Source organism: Harpia harpyja, chromosome 6, assembly GCF_026419915.1.
Source record: "Harpia harpyja isolate bHarHar1 chromosome 6, bHarHar1 primary haplotype, whole genome shotgun sequence".
Lineage (NCBI taxonomy): Eukaryota > Metazoa > Chordata > Aves > Accipitriformes > Accipitridae > Harpia > Harpia harpyja.
This window is the reverse complement of record NC_068945.1, coordinates 40,160,668-40,183,802: the sequence shown is the minus strand read 5'-3', so window position 1 is coordinate 40,183,802 and position 23,135 is coordinate 40,160,668. Positions and strand designations below refer to the sequence as shown.

Below are 23,135 nucleotides of genomic sequence, written 5' to 3'. Positions count from 1 at the left end.
TTTGATGTTTTTGGAAATCTTGCATCTCAAGATGTACCACCATTACATGGTTTCTGCCTTTTTTTCTAATTTCAGCTTACAGACTCTAAGCCTCCTATTTTCCACATAATGTGAGACAAAAAATAATGTAAATTAAGAATCATTAATAGAACAAAGTAATAGAATGAAAGGAGCTAAAGCTAAAGGGTATTTTAAGTCAATGACTGAAAATGAGATATATTGGACCACTTCTTAAACAGATGGCTGCCTTATCACCATGTGTCTAAGCTAAGACCATTTCAGTTGCTACCTAAATTCAGAGGGGCAAGGAGTTAAACATGTTACAAAACAGAAGAGCAAGCAGTGACCACTCTAAACACCTGGAGGAAAAGACAGAATCTTTTGGATGGATATAGCCTTCTCACAGGCAGACATAAAACCTCTGAAACTAAAAGGATGAAATACTAATTGTTTCTTTGAAATTAGACAAAAATCCAGATGCCCTTTACTATTTTGTAGCCACCAGAACATTAATTCACAGCCTGCACAACAGATGACACCAGTCGTCTGTTTATATTATGCTCAAATATTGTTATGTCCAATAGATTAAGACATACTTTATCATTATTGATTTATAAAAGCCCTTTTGCAAGATCCTATAACTACTGATTTTTACATGGATCATCCCATGTACATGCAGAAAACATGTTCTTGCCTTTTACCTCATGACCAGAGACCACCAACAATATTTAAGACGACTTACTACCTTCCCCTGCCTCTGCGAAGCCCTAAGTCTGCATGGGAGATATCCTGCACATGTACTAAGCTCTATTAAACCCTTAGCTACTTGAAATAATATTTAGTCTAACTTCCAGATGATATACTGATACCTCACTCAGTTACACGGCTTCATCTGCAACTGCCATTTCAACTTGGATGACAGTTTGATGCTTTGGTTTTCTCAGCTTTATTTTTGGCCAGTGTTGCCCTGATATTTTGAGCTTAATATTTTTATTGTAACAGAAGAAGTTTGGTAGTAGTCTTGTCACCTTCCTTAATTTTGTTCCTTCCAGCCATTGCTGTCACTCTGGAAGTCAGTGTAAATTCCCACTCAATGTTCTGAGAGTCCCCTGACCCTCCTGTGATTTCTGCACAGCTTATTATCCAATTTTCTCTTTCATTTTAAGGCAGTATTTGGGGCATCATTTTTACAGATTCCCTTCTCTTAGTCCCAAAGCCCTTTATTTCTTTTCAGGTCAGCTTTCAGCTGCTGCTAGAGTCTTATTGGACTTTGTCATCTCCTGGGAGAAGAACCAGAGTCTGCACTTATGCTGTGGATGACTCCTGTGAGCCTGCAAGGTAGACCTGACCGAGGAGTGGGAGGTGGCTGGGTATAATGAGAGGGATGGTGGCAGAGGCAGAGATGAGGAATAAAACAGTGGCAACAAGAGAGGCCAGAGTCTTAGACTGTACTATTTTTAATCAGCACAAAGCCCAAAAGAAATTTAGTGGATAAACACTGTCAAACACATTAAGGAATTCTTTTTTCAGAGGGAAACAAAACTAAATAGCAGAAAATCCTTGCTTGGCAGGATGCTGACATTCATTTTAGATATTGATTGGAATCCTCTCTAACTGGTTTCAAACCAGTCATTAGGGGCAACTAGACAATTTTCAGAGCCTAGTAGGCTCTGGCACCAGAGCCTAGTAGGAAGCAGCAGGAACTCCATCTTGTTAATCTTTAAAGGTCACTGAGGACAGTCCAGCATCAATGGGTCCATGCTGTTCCATTGCAGCACGGATCCCAGCATCCTGCTGAGAGCTGGAGGTGCTCCTTTCACCTGCCCCCGCTACGCTTAGAGGGTGAGGGGTCTGAGAGCACTCTGGGACTGCTGCAGGTGTCAGCAGTCATCTGGTGAAAACCTCCAAAAGATTTTTTCCAGCCCCAATGCAACAGGGGTCATACAGAGGATATCAGGGGTTCTTTTATTAAAGATTCTTTAATGGATCCCCATTGTTTTCTATCCAAATAAAGAGAAAGAAATTAAGGATCTAGCATTAAGATTTTTTGTCATACTTTATGTCTACAGAAACAGTATCAGCATTACTAAGTGATCAGTCCTTTCGCAGATTGCTTACCTGAAATGTAGCCTGTTTGGCTGAGTGGCTCAATGCAAGTTAGAAAACTCAGGCCTCTGGTTAAGATGAGGATATGAACGAAGGTACCACTGCAGTTAACTTTGAGAAAAGAATCTCATCGAAGTATCAGCTATAATAGAGAAAAAAAGTCCTGTCTTACTCAGAAACTTTCCTACGCTGAAACAAAGGCAAAGTACATACAATAACACAAGCTCAAGGGAATCCTGAGAAATCTTATCTACCTCATATGTATATACTTTAGGAGGAAAATATTAAACTGCACTTGAAATGTTTGTAGAGAGCTAGGATTTTAAGTGGAGACGGTTCACAAAGCAAAGGAACAATTAAATGAATTAAAGGATGCACAATATTTTGCAGGTTTTTTTTTAAATCTCAGCAGACTCGTGGGTTTATAGCTTTTAAGGCTAGAGGAGACTAACAGGAACATCTTCTCTAACCAGTGTGAACCATAGCTACCCTATGTTATGCAGCAATTTTTTTCTTACAGAAAATTGGTCTTCCTTAGTATACAACTGAACACTTGGAAGATCTGTAATGTGACTGAAAGCACAGGATCTTTTACATAATATTAATTCTCTACTTAAAAACCTCAGGTGATGGCAAATCAGACATAATCTGAAAATCTGATTCAGAAGGTAACCCTTCTTTTTAAAAGATGTCATTTTCAAAGTGTTTAACTTTTGTTTCCTTATGGGAATGTACCCCCAAATAAAGTTTCCTCTTCTTGAATGAGTAACTATTTTGACTGTGATCTAGTCACCTTCTAAACCTGTCTAGTGCAGATAAGCTGCATGCATACATTGGAATCCTATCTTATATGTGCCTTTTTTTTTCCTGGTAGTTATTATCATATAATCACAATCTTGCTGTTTAGGAAACTGAGACACAGGGAAGTAACAATATTTGTCAAAGGATGTATGCTAAGTCACTGTCTGTAAAAACACAGGAGGCCAGCATTGTCACACATTCATGATCCTTCTTCACAAATGCTAACCTCCATTCTTGCTTATTTGCTCTTTATTTCATTTAGATTCAAACAAAAATATCAGGCAGTTTATTAAAAAAGGTCAAATATTTGTGAAGACTCACAGCAATATTTCTGTAGATGGTGTGAAGACAGATGTGCATCAGATAGTAAAAAACTGACCACAATACAACTGGAAGTTTAAAGCTAAAACCACTTAAAGGTTAAAGCAGAGCTCAGCTCTGCAAAGCTGTGGCAGGCAGTTTACAAAGACAGACTCTCTAATGAGCAATCAGCAATTCCTGCATTATTTATTTCTATATTGTTCTGATATTTCCCGAGAGCATAGAAATAAAAAGATAAGTCTCGTAATGCTCAATGGAGCTGTGGCTTGAGGTGACGCCAAAAGTCTGCCTGTAATTATTCTGAGGGATTTCACTACATCCTCATGTGATGTGATAAAAAAATGCATTGCACGACCCTCTCAGAGTTGAAATTTTGAAGCATTTGTTTATACTTTATACCAAAGAATCACATTTGGAGCTTACTAGTGTTCAGGTGCTTAGCATAATACTAGAGAGCTGCCAATGGCACTTCCCGGGCTCCTCGTGGTGCTAAAGGGAAGAGCAGGAGTTTCTGGAATGTCTCTTATCTAAGTAACGATACCAGCGGGGATACCTGCGAAAGAAACGCTGCAGGAGTGTTAAGAGTCTGACAGCGCGTGGGCATGCTGGAGCAGTAAGTGCAGACAAAGAGCAGTATGTTTTTCCTACCTGTGATGCGATAAGGCTCCTCATACTCCTTGTACTTTCTTTGCTATATAGTCAGATATACCATTTGTATAAACAACCACCAGCCTGTAGATTTTAAAATAATAATTAGTAATGACTAATACCTGCCTTAGGTTTCTCACCTAGCAGCAGCCCCTCTAGTCTGAATTCACACCTAAGTCCTTGTGGTGTTCTGGTTTCCTGGTTTATGCCAGTACTGAAAGGTATGAGCTGGCAGAGGAAGGGACACATTTTGTTGGGGTCTTTTCAGTCCTAGTTTTGTGCAGAGCTACAAACTCTTTCCTTTGCAAAGGTACCCTGAAGGGACATGTGCCATTTTAAGTGCTATCTAATGCTTTCTCCTGTGATGAGTTGGTACAAAGACTCATATAATTTATGTCAAGAGCCAGGTTAAATTAATCACCATAAAACATAGCTCTTTTTTTTGGGATGTCATTACAATGTCATTATTTTGCATTGTAACAGTGCCTGCTGGTCTCAACCTGCTTAAGCCATGCATGCTAAATGCTGGAAAGAAAATTTTGAAAAAGAAAAAAGAGAGTTCTTGACCCAAAATGCTTATAAGCCAAAAAAATGTTCAGATATGAATGAAAAACCTGGGATGTGGTTAGAAAGGCAGGAGTGGGATAGTCAAGTTTTAGCCATATTCCTCAGTGAGGTCTACAGACTTCTGTTACCATCTTTTTCATCCGTATTCAATCTCAGGAGGGACTTCCAAGACAAAAATACAGACACAATAATAATTCACAGGCAGGAAGAACAAAGACATCACAACCTACCTGCAGAACTTGTCCAGTTTCTCGACTACTCCTGTTTAACTCGCACCTACTCAATAGCAGGTTGTAACTGAAATTCCCTGAGTCACTGAAGCACATCTAAGAAAGTTTTGTGGGGTACTTTTGCTATGTTTTAGTGGTTTCTACACTTGGATTATAATTTATATGATTATATATGATGGTATGATATGATCAATAAATGATTATAATTTAACCTGTGACCCTATGTGCCAAAACGTAACCGTCGTCCTAGCCCCAAAGCTGTTGTGAGAACAGAACAGCAGAGACTAAATGACTAGTTTTAGATATTTCCAATGTAGCTACCGAAGCTAGTTCTCCTTTCCAGAAGGCAAATCATCTGATCCAAGTAGATATCTACCTTCAGATTAAATGAATTCCATAATAGTAGTGTAGAATTCAGCTCTAAATTAATATAACTAAATTTAGGAGTCCAGATGTAGGGGAACAGACGTGACGTAGGTGTCTAGGTTTCCATTATAGTTAATGCAGCATTTACCTACCAGCCAAAAGGTGCTGGATTTAGCTGCTTTGACTTAGGTATGCCTCAGTGCCATCCGAGATGCTCCATGGTATCTGAAATGCTCATATGCAATTGACAAAACTGACAGAAGACCTCTGATAGATCAGCATCCTTCAGGGGAAGCAGCTGGAGACCACGATATTCTCAAGCATCTCAGAGAACACTAGATGTCTATGGGCAAGAAACTGAATAAAGTTTTAGGTGTTTACTTTAGGGTGAGCTGAATGACTCTAGGATCCATAGACTACATTTATTGATTATAATGGAAGCTTAGACATTTGGCTCATATGTAAATCTACACATAGGTAGCTTCTCAGTCTCAGGATGGTAAACCAGATGGAGAGAACTGTGTTCCAAGGAACATTTGTGGAAGGAAAATACTTTTATTTCTATCTAAATTTATGCAAAGACAACTGATGTATTTTTAGTTGTAAATATCCTAAATTCCCCTGCTCTTATAATGGAAAGAGTGAATTTATCAGGGATGTAAAATACCAAATGTGAGTTCAACTAATGGGTTACGTGGTAATTTCTAAAATAGTTACCTTATCTGTATCTTCATGAGCAAGAGACTGGGAAAAGCTGTAAAATCAAATCAAGAAGCGGCTAAAAATTTCACTGGTGGAAGAAGTCAAATTAAGCATGGCTTAGTAGCAGAAAACTTCCAATAGAAAAAAAAACCCAAACCACTGGGGAGAACAACACATTCAGTGCTCATGGAGAAAAGGAATGAATTTTGCATGAACTAGGTTCTTCATGCAACCACTGTTGCCTGTAGTATTTCTACAGCAGCTGATTCTAATGACTATTACATGGAAGCAGTAATTAATTCTAGGGTTACAAATTACCTGTTCCATGTGACAGTTGTTGTCTAATGAAGTTTGATGTACCTGGCAGAGATAGATGAGGGCAAAATTTGCCCATAGACACTTCAGTTGTTCCATTGTAACTAAGGCCCAGAAAGCATCATGACTTAACAAAAACTCTTGGGGAAAACAAAGTATTTTTCATGTTGCCTCTGTGAAATACAGCTTTTCTCCAGGGACCTTTGATTCTCTTTTGCCTCTGTATAAGTAAAATGCAAATAATGCAAGATCATGTAATACAGCACCAAGTCATAAGCAAAGCTGTGAAATTTGCTGCTGTTCAATGGCAGTGGATAGTAGATGTTGCCAAGGCCTAGTCCAATGTCCACTATGGACTTGAATCTGAGCATGGAGACTGGTAACCCTGGAAGAAAGTGACTGTACTTCCGTTCACAGTTCAGTTTCTTGTGTCAGATTTAGGTCAACCACTCTGTAAAATGGGGGGGAAAGAGAGAGAGAGAGAGAGATTGTACCAAACAGCTCGCTCACTAGTAGAGATCTAACTGGAATTCAGAAGCAGCAATGGCACTGAGAGATGACCATAGAAGAGAGAGTTTTCAGAGACTTACTTTGGTGTTTCACACATCGGTTACCATTTAGCCAGCCGAGAGCATCCACTGACAGCTCTCTCACAGCATGCCAGACAAATCAGACAAATGTAATACAGAAACTGAAAACAGTAAGCGTCTTAAATGAAAGTCAATGACCATTAACTCATTAAGTCAGATTAAGTCTGCACAGAATTGTCAGAATAAATTGCATGTGGAGGAGTATCAAAGACATAATTAAGGTATTTATAAAAAGAGCAGGAAGAATTACGGGTCATCAGGACACAAGCCTTTTTCCTCCTTTTACCCAGGTCCTTCAAAACAAGGGGACAGCTTTAGGTAAAGCAAAGTGAGTATGTATAAGCAGTCAAGATCTAGGCTAAGAGGAAATATTATAGTAAGAAATGTGCATTGGACTTAAATTAGTGTAGCTTTTTCATACCAATTAGCACCACTCATTCTCCTGATCTGACTGTCTCAAGAGCATTTGCCAACCCCAACTCTGTCCATTCTATGACTTATGGCAACACTATTTTTGTTGTAATGCTTCCAAAAATGCTCTTTTGTTAGAAGAACATATTTGCTCATTTAATAGCTGAGACTATACACTGTATGCAGTCATAATTGTCCTCCTACTTGTGACAAAAAGATAACTTCAGTTTTAAAACAGACACTGGTGTTGGCTTTGCTTTAGATAGAGGACAAGAATACTTATGGAAAATTGTGGCCATTATAAGAACAAATACAGTATGCTCCAGCAAAATATCAATTAGAAGCATCATTGTGCTAAATGAAGATGCTCAGTTTTTACCCTAGAAGCTGTAAGCAACTCTCTCTGTGAACCTACGGAGACTTTAAACCTACTTTGTTGCCTTGTGTTCATATTTGAAGTAACAAGGTCAACCCTAATCTGACTCCTCATGTTTCTTGTATTTTCAATGAACCGTTATACGCTGCTGCTAAATTTTTCGTGAGTACCTTTTTCTCTTTACTCAAAAAAGACAAGCAATCCATGTTATTTATACAATTTCTCTTCAGATCTTAATTCTACACTGATAAATTGCTATTCCAAATTTCTATTACAACCAGGAACAGCAGTCATTCCATATTGCTGATATTAACATTCTTGTTTTCATTTTGTAGGGATTTGAGTGACTCAGCATCACATTCCTCATGATTAGGAAACATTTTGTAATTTCACTTTACGATATATCAATAAAATTTTATCTTTCCCTTAATGTGCCCTTCTGAGATGGGCTTGTCATAAAACACATTTGTGTGCTGCTGATTTAGCCATAGTTCTCCTGCTGATTTTTTCCATTGCTCAAGACACTTATCATTAATGTAAATGCCATCAACTCTTACTCCCACCTCAGCTAAGAATCTGACTGAAAAGCAAAGACTGGAATCAATTTCTACTTTAGGAAGAACATAACTGCTTAGGAAGAAAATTACTTAAGAGAAAAAAAAAAACACAACAGCAACAGCCGTTGCTGTATGAGATTAAGAAATTTACAAATCCAAGAAGTACAGACTATAGCTTATTTAAGATGGTCAGACATTCTAGTTCACAAATATTGGGGTTGTTCCTCCTAGATTTTTGTACCAGTTTAATCAAAGCCAATGCAGAAATATGACAACACCTGCCCCCGTCTTTTGTCTGTATTCTCAGCACCTACTGAACCACTTCTATCCCATTTCCTCTTGACAGAGTCAGATATTGGTTCTGTCTCTGTTTCATTGCGCAGTTAAGTGGCTGATCTGTCTTCCTCAGTACATTTTCAGCATCCTGTTGTTCTAACTTATCTCCAGAACACCTGGGCCCAAGAGAAAATAAGAAAGGAGAAGCAAAGAGAGGTGCTACTGGGTGATGGGTAATGCCAGGAGAAAGCAAGTTCAATGCAAATTAAAAGAAACTGATGCAAATGTATTGCAGGATGAATTAGGCTGGATATGGAAGCATAGCAGAACACGGGTAAAGATTTGAACTTTGGCCCCTGCTCCCAGGGACTGCTATAATTCTCAATCACTGTATAATGACAAACAACAGCTCTTATTGACAGCAATCTATTTCAGGTAAAGAGGGCTGTGCAAAGGCAAAGCTATGGCTTTGAATCTTCCCAGGCAGGGAAGGGCACCGAGCCGAGACTCCCATACTTTGAACAAGTGCTCGAACACCGACCTAAAGAAGAAAAAAGAACGTGCTGCCAGTTTTGAAAGCAGTTATATGTATTATGGAAAGCCAAACCTGAACTCTGGAGCGACTTAAGATTTCAGAGGAGAAAGAGAGGATCATCCTAGCAGGACCTATGCTCTGAGCTGCTTTGCCCTATCAAGACTGAGGTGCTTTCTGGATATGCTGAAAAACTTTCATTACTTGGGGGACTTTAAATTTCAATATTAAAGGAAATATGGTAATTTTAATGGACAGTTGATTTGAGATTTTGAGGATTTAATTAGGATTTATGTGTCTGCAATCTCCTAAGTAATTTCTTTTGCATCTCAGTTCATGACCATACAAGAAGTCTACTCTAAATTCTTTGGATCTTTGATGCAACCCAGATTGCAATTGTTCCTATGCTCTTTTAGGCTTTGTATTGGCAGCTTTCCATGCAGTCAGATATCCATGGGCTTTACCAGTGTTTCTGAGCCAGTTTTCAGAACAGACACCATATATCTTAACATATTGATGATGAATAATAGAGATATACAGATCTGTTTTCACTTTCAAGAAGGTCTAAGGTTAAAAATAGCAAAATTTGCTTTACATAACAGACCAAGAATTAAATTCAGGCTTTTTTCTGTATGCTAACAGCAGCAACACATGGAAGATTCACTCATTGGCTCATATATCAAGACACACTGTCTCAATTGTTCGTGCCTTTCACAAGATGGCCTTCAAATAGAGCTCCTATTCTGATGTATTCAGAATAAAAATAAAAAAAAAGATGAAAAATCCTATTTGTAAATAATACTAGAAGTATTCGGACAGCCAAGCAGAAAATCCAGCATTTAATTTTAAAATAAAGCTAGAATTTAAAGGAAGATAAACCAAAAAAGTTTACACTTAAATTTTATTTAGCATTCCCATTCATGTAATATTTGCCCAGTGAAAACATTTATGAGTTAAACTGTATTCCAATATTAGTGAAAGAATGTATTTTTTTTTGTCTTGCAGAAGGAACACTCAAAGGTCAGCAACTGTAATTCAAGGTCAGAATTTCTCCTGACTTGTTCTCTTCATACAGGAGGTCATTTAAAACACTGCTCTGTTTGAGAGCTTTGAGATTGGATATATCTTCACTTACAACAGGGATATCTTCATTCTGATCCTCGGTTATCAGATCTTCACTGTCTGACAGCGTACACAGGAGTGTATCATTTTCATATGTAGGAAAATAATACCTGAAAGCAACAAGGCATAATTACTAGAGTGTCACATATTTTGTTGGGAAGAGGCAGAGCATATTTTATGACATTAGATTTTAAAAAAGGAAAAATGAGAAAGTCTGGAATGAGTAAACAGCACACCCAAAAAATCAACTAGCATGTAGATCTTAGAAGAGTCATATAGAAGAGCTGGCAACAGACAAGTACTTCCCCCTATTTCTTCACCTGTATGTTGTCATAACTGAGGCCACAGATCCAGATTTGTCCCACAACAAATGCTGACTGAGGTGTTTGAGTCAGAACACTCCCTGTGCTTTACCACCTATGGCATTATCCCCCAGACCTATTCAGCCTACTTACAATCTGAATCAGTGTTATGTTGTGCTCTATTTGCTATGGAGAAAACTAAGGGTAAACAACCAACTTGTTTTGATGCCTAAGGTTAGGTAGACTTTATGCATATATCTATATTAGACATGCAAAAGAAGGGGTTTGGTTTGGTTCCAGAACTGTATGCCCAGAGCAATGAAATATGTGCCAGATGCCCATCCCAGGCATGATCTGCATCTGGGTAGAGAGCTAACAGCTGGAAAAATCTCATGCCTACAAGTGGGGCATTTGAGATGTCACTTTGGTGCATAGATTCAATCTCGGTTCCACCAGGAGGGAAAGTGCTCTGAGTGCACCATCTATGCTTTTCATCGTTCACTGCACAACTGCAAATACAGGCAAAAGACAATTTTGCAACAATAAACTTCTCTAGCATACTGAGTTGACAGTGCAGACACAATTTATGGGGATAGTGCATCCTGGATGCAACTAGAAGAGCAGTATCACATTTTCATTTTAGCTTCAGACAGTACAAGCATTTATAATTCTGAGTAGTTTTGAGACCACTTATTATTTTATCTGGGCCAGTAGAGCTGGGGAGCTCAGGGCACTGTTGCACTGGCAAAAACCAGAGGTTTCAACTTCTGTTTTACAGACATTATCAAGTAACAGTATAAATGCTGGAAGAAACGTGTGCCCTTACTGTGGTTGATCCCATGTAGACCTGGCTGGCAGGAATGTAATGTGTTTCATCTCTTCCATATGACTTATCAATCCTCCTTTAGACTGAAATTTCTCCTGGCAGTTGTAACAACGACAATGATGGACTTCTCTTCTGATGAAGTTCACTAGCTTTACTTGCTGATAAAAGTTCAAACCTGGGAGAGATGGCAGCGAACAAGCACTTGAGGAACACGAGACTTAATTTACAAATGCTTTCTTGGATTAAGCATAAAGATTGATAAGGGTTTACTGAAGACCAGCACTGCCTGAATGCTGTAACTTAGCAAATTAACTGAATAAATGCTTTTTCCCGGCTGCCGGGGAACTAGCCCTTCTTTTAATGTAAAAATTGCAAATACCTTGCTTCCTTTCAGTCTATAGCAGAAAGCAAACGTTAGCCAAACACACCTTAGAGCACAGTCTTCTAACTTGCAAGCAAGTCTTAACAACAACAACAACAATAATATAAATTATTATTATTATTATTATTATTATGGTCCAGCAGCCAGACCTGGGACTCATAGAGTGGGTATCTGTAGAAGCTACTCTGCAAAAGAATCCAATGGTTTTAAAGAAAATATACATCCTCGGCACTAACAACAGTTCCAGAAAAATAAAGTGTTCTTGGTGTTCTTCTGTAAGCTGGCAGAAACAGTTTCCATAATGGAAAAGTTAAATATCCGAACAAAAATCAAATTGATACAGTTGTTTTCCACTATTCTTATGATGTGGTTTTCTCCACACGAGTGGCAAATGCTGACAATTAGAGCGTCTCTTACTCACCATGCTCTGACTTTATTTTAGGAAAGTCAAATCCATGTGATTTCTGGAGGGAAAAAAAAGGAAAGAATAAAATCTCTCATTTCCACTACTTCTACTATTCCAAGTTAAAAACAGCTCAGCTTTTCATATACTGACAAGGACATATGCAGGTAGACATGCAGACACTAATACATGAAACAAACTCTCAAAAGTTTTGTTTCATCAGAAACTTTCATATTCTGTTAAACTGCAACACTCCTGTTAAGTAGTCTATTAAAACTGAAACACAGATGCTAACCATCAAATGTATTAAATTATCAAGTCACTATAATATTCAAGATGCTATATAAAGAGCTCTGTATTGTCTGTTCCAGTCTTCATATTTACAAGTAATAGCTAGTCATACTCTCAATGTAAAACTTGACTCCTCTGCGTATTTTAAAGAACAGATGCTGGAGATGCATGCAGTACTTCAGTTCTGCGCTAAAGAGGGCATTCTAATGCAGCAGCTGATTTGATCTTAACAAAGATGCTACAATCTTACTGTTCAATTCCAAAGTGATGAAAGAACTGATATTTAAAACAAGTCTTACCTGCATGTGAAGATACAATTTTTCTGTGGTGTCTGCTTGTTGTTCACAGAACAGGCAAACTGCACATGCAGGATGCTCTTCCCAGTCAGACCAGTCTCTTATGATTAAGAATCAAAAAGATTCAATTAATTGTGGAAAAAAAATGAGACATTCTGTGAAAGAGCACTTTAGATTCTGCATTCACAGCACTAGAACTAAATCCAGAGAAACTGAATACTTTAAAGGGGTGGAAGAGACAGTGTGGATTTATACCTGGATACACGATTAGAATCCGGTTTACAGTCTAAAAAAATTACAAATTCAAGAATAACTGAGCAGGTACTGTTGTGTAATTCCTGTGCAGACAGGCAATAAGTCCTACTTCAATTTGCCTGCACTAACAAACAGGATCTTAACTTCAGTTCCTATCCAGTTTGGCAAGTCATCAAATATTGCATTCAGTGTTTAGTTTTATAAGGTCTTTTAAAATTCTTTTATACCTTTCTGATCTTTTAATACACCAGCCAAAGACATAACCATCAGGCAGAGTTCACTCTAAGTATTATTTACTTATCAAATATTATTATTCTTGAAAGACACTCTAATTTATGCTACATCTAGACATGCAGACAGAGAATACTTTACCAACACATCTATTTAGAACTCCAATACTGCCGAGAGAGAGACATATTATTGCAACCAAGTATAATCAAGTAAAATTAAGCTCAAGTCACAGACAGAACCAGGAAAGTCAGGGGCCCTGATACCCACAAGTTACTTCCTGCTTATTCAATTCTCTACGGCCAAGGAAGCCACCTCTGCAGTGATCTGAGGGCCTGGACTGCAGAAGAATGCAGAGGAGAGGTGGATGTTGCCCACAATCAGCACTGTTGAGGATTTCCTTCAAGATCCTGTTATCAGACTTTTTCATACAATTTCTTTCTCATGCTGACATTTTTGATGCTTACTCTTGATTTTTAAATTTGAGCAAAACCCGTTCAACCATTTTTTTTAGTACAAAAGTAAAAAACCCCACCATTTTGCCTGCATCATTACAAATCCAAAAGACTGCTGCTTGAGCTATATGCAAACGAAAAATAGGCTTGTGTTCAAATATGAAATTTACAGCCCTTGCTGTGGAGAAATGTCTTTGATGAGAACAATTTGGAGTTGATTTGATTGGCTTAAATGAATTTTAACTGTGTACTAACTATGCACAGCATTTTCTCTGTAACTACTTTCAACAACAACAGTCTTGCAAGTCTTTATAATGGGCACATAAGTAACTCTTACTCTTCTAGGTTATCTAGTAATTCCCGGTCATCCTCTGACTGCACTTCCTCCCAGGACTTTCCAAATTCCTGGGGAGAAAAAAAGAAAAGAAAAAGAAAAAAACATTTCCTGATTCACATCACTTTTTATGTATCAACCAAATGAACATCTAGGAAGTCACAATCAACATCTTATTTTGGATCACTTTGGTATTTCTGTGAGTTAAAGGTAGTCATACAACACTGCTTTAGTAATAATTTTTAAAATAACAATTTGTTTTGTCTTTTAATGGGGTATTCCCCACCCTGCATCTGGGAAAAAGATGATTTGGCACAGAGCTCTCAAGAAGAGGATCCAAGCTCTGTGTAAAACTTGAGCATTGCAACACTACCAAGATGTTCCCGAGGTGGGTATGTTACCACTGTCTCAAGTTTGCCATCACACTTGCTCAATCCAATCTGCCTATCTTGCCCTTCATGCAGCATATGCTGCTTAAACAATGCAGCTATCACACCTGTGACTTTAGTTGGCATAGCTACACCAGTCAGCGCTCGCACTTTGTACAAAGTTATGTCAGTAAAAACACATGGTGTACACCTAGCTAGAGAGTACTCCAGGAAGACATTATGAGCCAGGGCATAGATCTCTGAGCTAGACTTGAGTTTCTCTTCCATCCTCTTGTCAGATGTGAATGTAAGCACATCTATTCATGGTGTTCTATTCTTCCTTTTACTTTTTGTGTTATTTATATCTTAAAGACCTTCAGCATAAAGTATATCAGAATACATTTGTGCAGCATTCAGCACAATGGCAAGCACTCTCAGCATGACTGTGATATAAATAACAGGCAATAAAAAGCTGAAGCACTTTACTGAAATACCAGCAGTGATCTTTAGCTAGTGTTTTTCTTTCCTCCGATTCTTCCTGCCTTTAAAAATAAACAAGAGCAAACTAACCAGTAAGAAAAATAGTATTTTTGAACTCATACTTTTGATGGCTGTGAAGGATTCACACAGATCATAGTTGATGATCTTGTCTCCATTAAAAAAAGGGCAGGTAATAAAAAGATCATTCTTTCATTTATTTCATCCACATGTTCCCTCTGATAAATATATTTAATAACATCCTTAGTAGCAAGTGTTATTATTGCCTTTATGGTTGTTTGAAAAAAGAAGGAAAAGATATCCATCATATAACAATTTAATGAGAATTTTCAAAGCTGTTAGTGTCTATCAGGTAAATGATAAACAAATGTCTCTAGACAGCTCTAAACATAATGTCATCATATATTATAGAATGAAAATTCCATAATTAATTCAGTGATGCTACATGGTAGTGTGTAAACTCTCTGAGTTACAGGGGAGACTCATTAATGTCACCATTACTGTGAGATAACATGAAGCCATTAACACCTCTCACCACATGTTCTCCCAGCTGCACGCTAGTTTCCTATGGCTGTTAATGTTAACACCTTAATGAGAGGATAGTGGCTCACCACCACTGCAAAATGAAGACAAATGCTCACAATTTTTCCTCTTACCAGCTTGAACTATATGTGCACAAAAGACTATGTTCAAAACCGCAGCCAATACTAAGCTTCACCTTTTAATTGAAGGTGAAAGGGGAAAACCACGCACAAGCTTTGTTATTGCTGCTGTTTCTTTATGGTGTTTCAGTTAAGAAGGCAGAGAAGGATCTTGTAAGAGGTCTCTGTTTCCCTTATCTATTTATATTCAGAGGAGAAAAAAAAGGAAAAAGGAAAAAGCTAATCAGTTCTTGTGTCACTGGAAAACTGCACAGTGAATGGATAACTAGGGACACTGTGATGAAAGTGCCAAGAGACTGAAGCTGAGCAATTGGGTGGGAAAGAGTTCTTCAAAAAATTCTTAAAGCTCTTTCAGTTTTTTTAATTTTTCTTTTTTTAAAAACACTTTTTCAGTTCTACAGCTTCATGGGCATCTGGGACCAAGGGTGCCTTTGTTAAGTATTCAACTTCCCTTGCTCTTTCATCCAAGATGCAAAAACTCCCAGCAATCATTTCTAGAGATTCCCAAGAAATTCTTAACAAAACCAGAGGAAAATCTAGAGTTGACATTGTTAATAGTTCAAACAGTAGAAAATGCATCATTAAAAAAACTGCAGGCCTTGCTATATATCCAAGGAAAACCAACTTTTATTGTAAATACTTGCTATGTACCTCACAGAGAGGATGATCCTACAGAAAAGAGAGGAGAGCATACAAATATGTGTAGTTTGATTATTTCCTCTTCCAAAATGAAGTCTAAATGCATAGAGGTGAATTGCCTCACCGACAATTTACCTTCTCAACTTGAGCGCAGTTTTAAAGGTTCTCCAGGGAGAAGGTCTGTATGCTTCACTGAGGCAATATACCCCAACTTGATAAGTGCTGAGATGGGAGAAACTAGAAACAGCAGCTGGTGTCTCAAGCAGTTTTCCCAAAAGAGCAGTTACTGAACTACATGTGAATAGAGTTCCAGGCCTGTGGAGCTCAGAAGCTCCAAACAGATGCTGCTTTCCCCTGCAAATTTCCTCTTGCCCTTCTTCTCACCTGACTTACTGCGATCATCTGAATTGTTTTATATTGCTGCAGAACTCGAGATGCTTTATCACATAGAAGAGATGGTCTTACCCCAACATAAGTTAATAGACACTGGATGAATTTCAATATGAAGCGTTTCCCCATCTGGGGGATTTTATTAAGTCTTGAACTATCACCAACTGCTGAAGGGTTTCCCTTTACTATTTTAGAAAATATACACTGCGTAAGTCAAAACAAACTAAATAAAAATAGTAACCCCCATAACAAAACATTCTTCCCCTGGCCCCCAACAGATGATAACAATGATTTAGGGCTTGGCAATAAGGAGAAAACATCTTTTTATCTTTGAGGAAAAGTAAGGGCTTTATGAAACAAGTTTTCTAGTAAGTAGTAAGTACCATTTTTCAGCTGTCTAGCTTAGTCATAAGCGCATTCACTACAGTAATGTTACATTACTACAGATACATGCCATTAGCCAATTTGAAAATAAACATCTGTGCTTCCTACAAAGGATACTCTATACTTAAAGTGCTGCTGATAACAATCGGGTGAACACAGAAGGGAAGGCCCTGTCAGTCTGGGTCTGCCTCACTTCCTTGGGCTGCGAATAAGAGAGTTTTAATACTGCCTTCTGTTCTTTTATGGCCTCCAGCAGGCACCACAGCCTACAAAGTTCTTTCCTCTCCATTTTCACTTGGCTCTTTGTGCAAGGTGAGTCATGGGGCCACAGGCTAACACAGGCACAGAAACAAGAAAATTAGGTTGGAAGTTTTTTTGGAGAAAAGAAAAGTAAGGTAACCCACATATATATCTTGGATGCATTGTTACTCAGTTCTTCACCCTTTACTATCAGGTGGTCTTTTTCAATTTATACTTCAAGCCTTTCCGACTAGGATTGGTATCATCTTCCATACTTACACAATATTGACAAAAGACCTCCAAATCCACTGGGGAAGTGACCCCACTGCCTTTCAAGTCATTTGCATAATTGCAAAACTCCCACTCTAAGTCAATGTAACTATCTAATAATAAACTTTTGATACTTGCTTATGAAAGGTATCTATCATGCACGTGACAAAAAAAGCTTCCAGTCCTACTAAAGATCACATGTAATTTATCTTAACACTAACCTGTGAGCAACAGAACACGTCAATGATACGGGGACAGACAAATCAAACCAGCTTGTAGGTCATGACAGAAGTCATAGAAAGTCTCAGAATACCAAAATATTTACAAAGGAATTTGCACTTATATTATTCACTGCTATGCCAAATTGGAAATTTAGGGGAAGGAATTACCAACACACAAACATAAAATGCAATTTATGTTACGAAAACAGATCCTCACAACTGCACTAAAAACACAAGTGAAGCCAAAAGCAGAATGGAGGGAAAGGAAGAAGGCAGGCAAGCCTACTGCTCTAAATGAAATCAGTGGGAGCTCTGCCATCAGCTTAAAAACACAAGTAAGAACTTGCCAGAAGATCATGAGGCAATTCAGCAGACATTCTCAGGACATCTGAACAAAAAGCCCTTAAAACCTCTGAGTACAAAAGCCACAAAATAAAGGAAACTGCCAGTTCCAGCTTAACAGTACTATTTTACGCAGTGCTTGGTAAAGATATTACATAATGGAAAATTATAAAAAAGGGACAATAATGTCTGTAAGATGGTTGTAATAAAGAACTATCCACTTTAAATAGCTTAAGACCCAGCTGCTGATAGAAAAGCTTTATGGTGCACAGCCTAAAAGTAAAGTGGATAAGACTGTGATAATATTGATGTTTATCATTAGAGACCTACTTGGTCTTACAGTCTCTTTATGATGAAAACAAACTTGATCAAACTGGCATATAAAAAGATCTTTGTTACATTCTCAAAATTCAAACTTTTCTGTGAAAACATACAAAACCCAGATAAATTGTACACCTACATCTTTAGGTCAAGATGAATTCAGTAGTAAATTTTGAAACAGTACATCTGTCATTTCAGATAAGATATGTAATCCATGTCTGTGTCTGTGAAATTGTATAATTCTCCTGGACATTTAGAGCAATGTGAAGCACAGATCTTTAAGACTCCTTGAGAAGTCAGTAAAGCTTGATAGTACACATTAGAAAAAATATCCTCTAGTAAGTTGTGAGGTCCTGGGGGAGAGGAAGCAAAATCACTACATCAAGTCATTACAAAAAGCAGACCTTGCATAACATCTAGAATTCACTGAATATAGACTCAGCTCAAAAAAAATCATCCTATCACATTAATATAATCTACTGTAGACTACATATGTGCAGTAGAGAATAACGTTTTTTCTCCTTACATGTAAAGGCCAATCTACTGAACCCCCAGCGAACAAATTAAAGTTCTTCCTTTTAATCTTTTTCTCCTTTGTGCAAAAATAAAGGGTTTATGAAAGGCTATTTTGAAAGCAAACACATTCTACTATGTAGGAACTATCCTAAAAATTTCATGTTAATGAAAAATTTAATCTCATAAAACATTAGTGTGCAAATACACATTTTATAGCAAACTATTTTATAAGTGCTTAAGGCAGAGTTTTTAGTCTGTTTTTAATCCTTTATTTCAAAAAAATCCTTTCTTTAAAAGAAGAAATGTCAGCAGGTTTGATGTGGCTACAGTTTGAAGGATCAGAAAGAACGTAGTGAAAGACAACTGAAAACGTGTGGAAGAAAACATGGCTGTAGCAGAGCATATAGAGCCAGACAAAGAATTGTGATCATTCAAAGTATGCCCCAGAAGAAGCACTGACAGCACACCTGTAAAAACCTTAAACATGCAGACCCCCCCTGCCCAATTTCAAACAATTTGGTGGTTTGACATATCTTATTTGAATTATATTTACCATCCTCTGACTGTAATAGCAAGGACCTGAACAATACATCTCTAAGTGATGCTAAGTGATCAACACCTGAATTGGTTCAAGCTGGCACAAGAAGTTATTCTGCAAAGTCCTGCTCAGAATACCAGCAATAACTAAAGAGGAACCAGGCCCTGACTTAAGCACTGTCCTGTAATTGCCCATACTGTTTAATAGTTTGCATGTTCTGTGGCCACGCCAGCAGCGCTACCCAGACAATGCTTGGATGTGGTTCAGGAAGCATACAGGCCACAGATCATTCTCAGTAGACAGCGTGGACAAGGCCACCAGTTTTGGAGCAACTGGAGAGAGTGGGAAAAGAGGTTAGGCATACCAATATTAGTCTTGCTATTATATTTACTTTGGCATATTCTTATTAAAATGACATGGCCACTGTGTCTGCACTGATGTTATGACCTCCCTGCATGTCTCAAATTTCTGAAGGAGTATCACATGGCTCTCTGTGCTTCTGGGCAGTCATCTAGCTCAATTTCCCAATCAAAGCTGGGACAGATTAAAATCTGAACAATGAATGCAAATCAGAGACAGAAGGTAATTTAAAGAGGATGCTGTGTTCTGAAAACATAAGATTACCTGCAGGACTAGCAGAAAGGAACGAAAATATTAAAATCACTTAAAACAATTACAAAGTTAAATCCAAGTCTGTTAACTTGGAAGGAAGAAGTGAATGCTCGGTTCTGTTGAGGAGCTAAGAAAACCTACCCTACAGAACTTCACAACTTTTTCCCCACTATGCAGCAAGTATAGGTCAGTTTTTAAAGCAGTGATATTTGAATATCTAGAAAAGAAAATATAGGTCAAAGATCTTTGATCTTTGGAAGGAAAGTATACAGGATCACAGAGGAAATTCACTCCATCTTGGGTAGAAGGGACTTGGCAGAGCATTAAACATACAACTTTTTGTTTTTAGTATTAGAGTAAAACCCGTGGAGAGAAATTAAAGTGAAAGAGTAGGTAAAACAGTCAAGGATGCCTATTTATAACCTGGATATTAACATAAGTAGCAGGCACAAAGGCTAGTTCAGGTGAAATATAGTTATTTCTGGGACAGAAAGGAGCAACGTTTGAAGTAGGTCCTATATTCCTGGGTTGAAGATAGCAAGTGAAAATCTGTTACATGCACATGCATACAGACTCTCGAAGGTCTGAGATAAAAAATATTAATACCTAGCAACATACATGTCCTGGTTTCAGCTGGGATAGAGTTAACTGTCTTCCTAGTAGCTGGTACAGTGCTATGGTTTGAGTTCAGTATGCGAAGAACGTTGATAACACTGATGTCTTCAGTTGTTGCTCAGTAGTGTTTAGACTAATGTCAAGGATTTTTCAGCTTCTCATGCCCAGCCAGCGAGAAAGCTGGAGGGGCACAAGAAGTTGGCACAGGACACAGCCAGGGCACCTGACCCAAACTGGCCAACGGTGTATTCCATACCATGTGACGTCCCATCCAGTATAGGAACAGGGAAGTGGGCGCGGGGGAATTGCCGCTCGGGGGAGTGGCTGGGTGTCGGTCGGCGGGTGGTGAGCAATTGCACTGCGCATCATTTGTACATTCCAATCCTTTCATTATTACTGTTGTCATTTTATTAGTGTTATCATTATCATTATTATTTTCTTCTTTTCTGTTCTATTAAACCGTTCTTATCTCAACCCACGGGTTTTGCTTCTTTTCCCGATTTTCTCCCCCATCCCACTGGGTGGGGGGGGAGTGAGTGAGCGGCTGCGTGGTGTTTAGTTGCTGGCTGGGGTTAAACCACGACATACACCTACCTGGAGGCTAAAAAAGAACACTTACTTTTTCTTTCATCTATGTATCTTTCATTTTCCTCCTCTTTGCATTTAATTTATACTCTGAAGAGCACTTCCAGCTTAAGGTTTGTAGAAAACAAGCTCAAAGCCAATAGCATTCAAGTTAGACCGCCATTTACTTCATTACTCTATCTCATTTTCCCTTCTGGTTATTAAGCAGAGACTGAGCACTAATGACATGATGATTAGCATCTCTTCAAGCTGCATTCTTGCATCTCTCAAAATCAATTCTTAACAACAAATGTTTACTATTCCTTAGTTTAACAATTATCCAGAATATCATACCATAAATGAGCATCTTTCTTAAGAGTCCTTCACTTGATTTTTGACCTTTGTACTAATTGCTGGTTTGGAATTACTCACTTTTAACAAGATATTGTCTGTATCTCTTTAGTCAATTTACTAATTGTTCATAGAACCACTTACCAAGTAATTAATGATATAAAATTTGTCATATTCTTTGTTTTTGGCATTGATTCTGCGATGCTGCTTCTTTCTCATGTGATCTTTAAGTGTGTTTTTGTCTCTGAAGACTTTTTCACAGTATAAACACTGCAAACTAAGATAAAAAGGTAAATAGGTCAACATGTTAAAATGAAAATAGTACAAGCTAATATCCTTAAATAAGCTGGAGATATATACAGTAAGATTAATCCTAAGCATGTGAGAGAGCAAGCTAAATGAAAAAGAAAGTTTATTTGGAAAAAAAGGTACTATGTAATCTTAGATCACAGTAGATTCAATCGAGCACAGAGATGACAAAAATGACACAAAATGAAAATATAGATAATAAAAAAGTTTACTGTTTGCCCCACATGCAAAGTGGGAGAAAAGTCTGATTACCCAAAATTGTCCTAACAGGGCTGCTGATTGGTCAACATGTGAACTCTTAACTCAGCATGCACTTATACTGGCATCTAATCCACCAGTAACTGTTTCTTTGTAATTTAGAGTGAAAAAACCTGAACTCTGAATATGCTACATATCTTTAAAAAAAATTTAAATTAGCTAACCAGAAAGTTTGATACTTCTAACTCAACAGGGAGGCTAAATGAAAGTTTGCCAGGGTGATCAATGGGTTTTGAAATCTTGAGAAATAAAATTTAGTAAATAAAGTCATATATACACACATGTGTATATATAGAATAATTCATGTATATGTATGTACATACATGAATTATTATATATATACACACATTACTTGAGAAGGTGAAAATATTCATTAACAAATGAGAATTTTACCACAGTATGTGCGCCATCTTAAACTCTCTATTACGAGTACTATAAAATATTTGTTCTCTCCACTGTAGTATCAACTGACACCTGAAAGTTGAGCCTATAAAGCATTAAGTCAAGTCTCTTGACTCAGACAGTGGCCTATGAGGACAGTAATCTGCATTTCAGCCTAAATGGGAGATTCTCCCTGAAATAGATGATGGTCATTTTTTTCTGGCAGAGACGTAGCAGAGCCCTGAGCTTACAAGAATATCTTTGTTTAACGGATGCAGGTCTTGAGCCTCTAGTTAGCCAAGATGCTAAAACATTTTTCTTATAAGTGATGGCTTACATATCCTACCGAGATGGAGACAGTTTCTTGGGCTCTTTGAAAAATTATCTCCACAGGGGGATGGGGAAAACCCCTAGAAAATAATTTCTCATGAAATAAAAACTTTGTATCTGTGGCATTATATCTTTGTATTGGAGATGCTGGCTAGCAGGAAAAACAATTTGATGGGAGGGATAAGCGACAGCACTTTAAGACACAAAACCCATGGTTATTAAAAAAATGCAGTGGCTCTGAATTAAAACGGTCACCTACTTTTTTTTTCCTTTACTCACAGATGAAAGCATGCTTGATTGTACAGTCAGAACGAATTTTAACAGTGTCTGGGTCAGGCCTTTCTGTGATTTCCCCAGGGTTTAAGATACAGATGTTAAAGAAGAAAATTATTTTCTTATTCAAGCATTTGCCCCCCCAAAGACCATTAATATTGTGCCTAGAAGGTCTGTACCTACACCCTGGAAACTCTCATACTCCTTCAGCAAAGGTGCATCCAGATTCCCCTCAGCTCTCGTGTGGAGCAGCAATTCAGGATTCTCAGTAACTTTTTGCCTTCCAAGAACTGCTGTAACATTTAGGCTTACTGTTAAGGAAGCTTTGAGTTCTCCTTGTGCTTGCAGCCTCAAAATCTAA

The 23,135-nt window shown here is 37.9% G+C and overlaps 1 protein-coding gene and 1 long non-coding RNA gene across 2 annotated transcripts in view; one reads left to right on the top strand and one right to left on the bottom strand.

Annotated features, from left to right (window-relative positions):
- Positions 1 to 2,832, top strand: part of LOC128143601 (uncharacterized) — a 31,747-nt gene extending 28,915 nt beyond the window's left edge. Inside the window, exons 3-4 of the long non-coding RNA XR_008235804.1 lie at positions 1,235 to 1,338; positions 2,627 to 2,832. This is a non-coding gene — a long non-coding RNA (uncharacterized LOC128143601). The remainder of the gene's footprint in view (positions 1 to 1,234; positions 1,339 to 2,626) is intronic.
- Positions 2,833 to 9,682: 6,850 nt separating this feature from the next.
- ZNF277 (zinc finger protein 277) overlaps positions 9,683 to 23,135 on the bottom strand; it is a 58,343-nt gene continuing 44,890 nt past the window's right edge. The window contains exons 7-12 of the mRNA XM_052790318.1: positions 21,368 to 21,500; positions 13,696 to 13,763; positions 12,424 to 12,520; positions 11,852 to 11,894; positions 11,049 to 11,223; positions 9,683 to 10,030 (exon numbers count right to left, since the gene is read on the bottom strand). Coding sequence (XP_052646278.1) covers positions 9,820 to 10,030; positions 11,049 to 11,223; positions 11,852 to 11,894; positions 12,424 to 12,520; positions 13,696 to 13,763; positions 21,368 to 21,500 — 727 coding nt within the window. The 3' untranslated portion in view covers positions 9,683 to 9,819. The remainder of the gene's footprint in view (positions 10,031 to 11,048; positions 11,224 to 11,851; positions 11,895 to 12,423; positions 12,521 to 13,695; positions 13,764 to 21,367; positions 21,501 to 23,135) is intronic.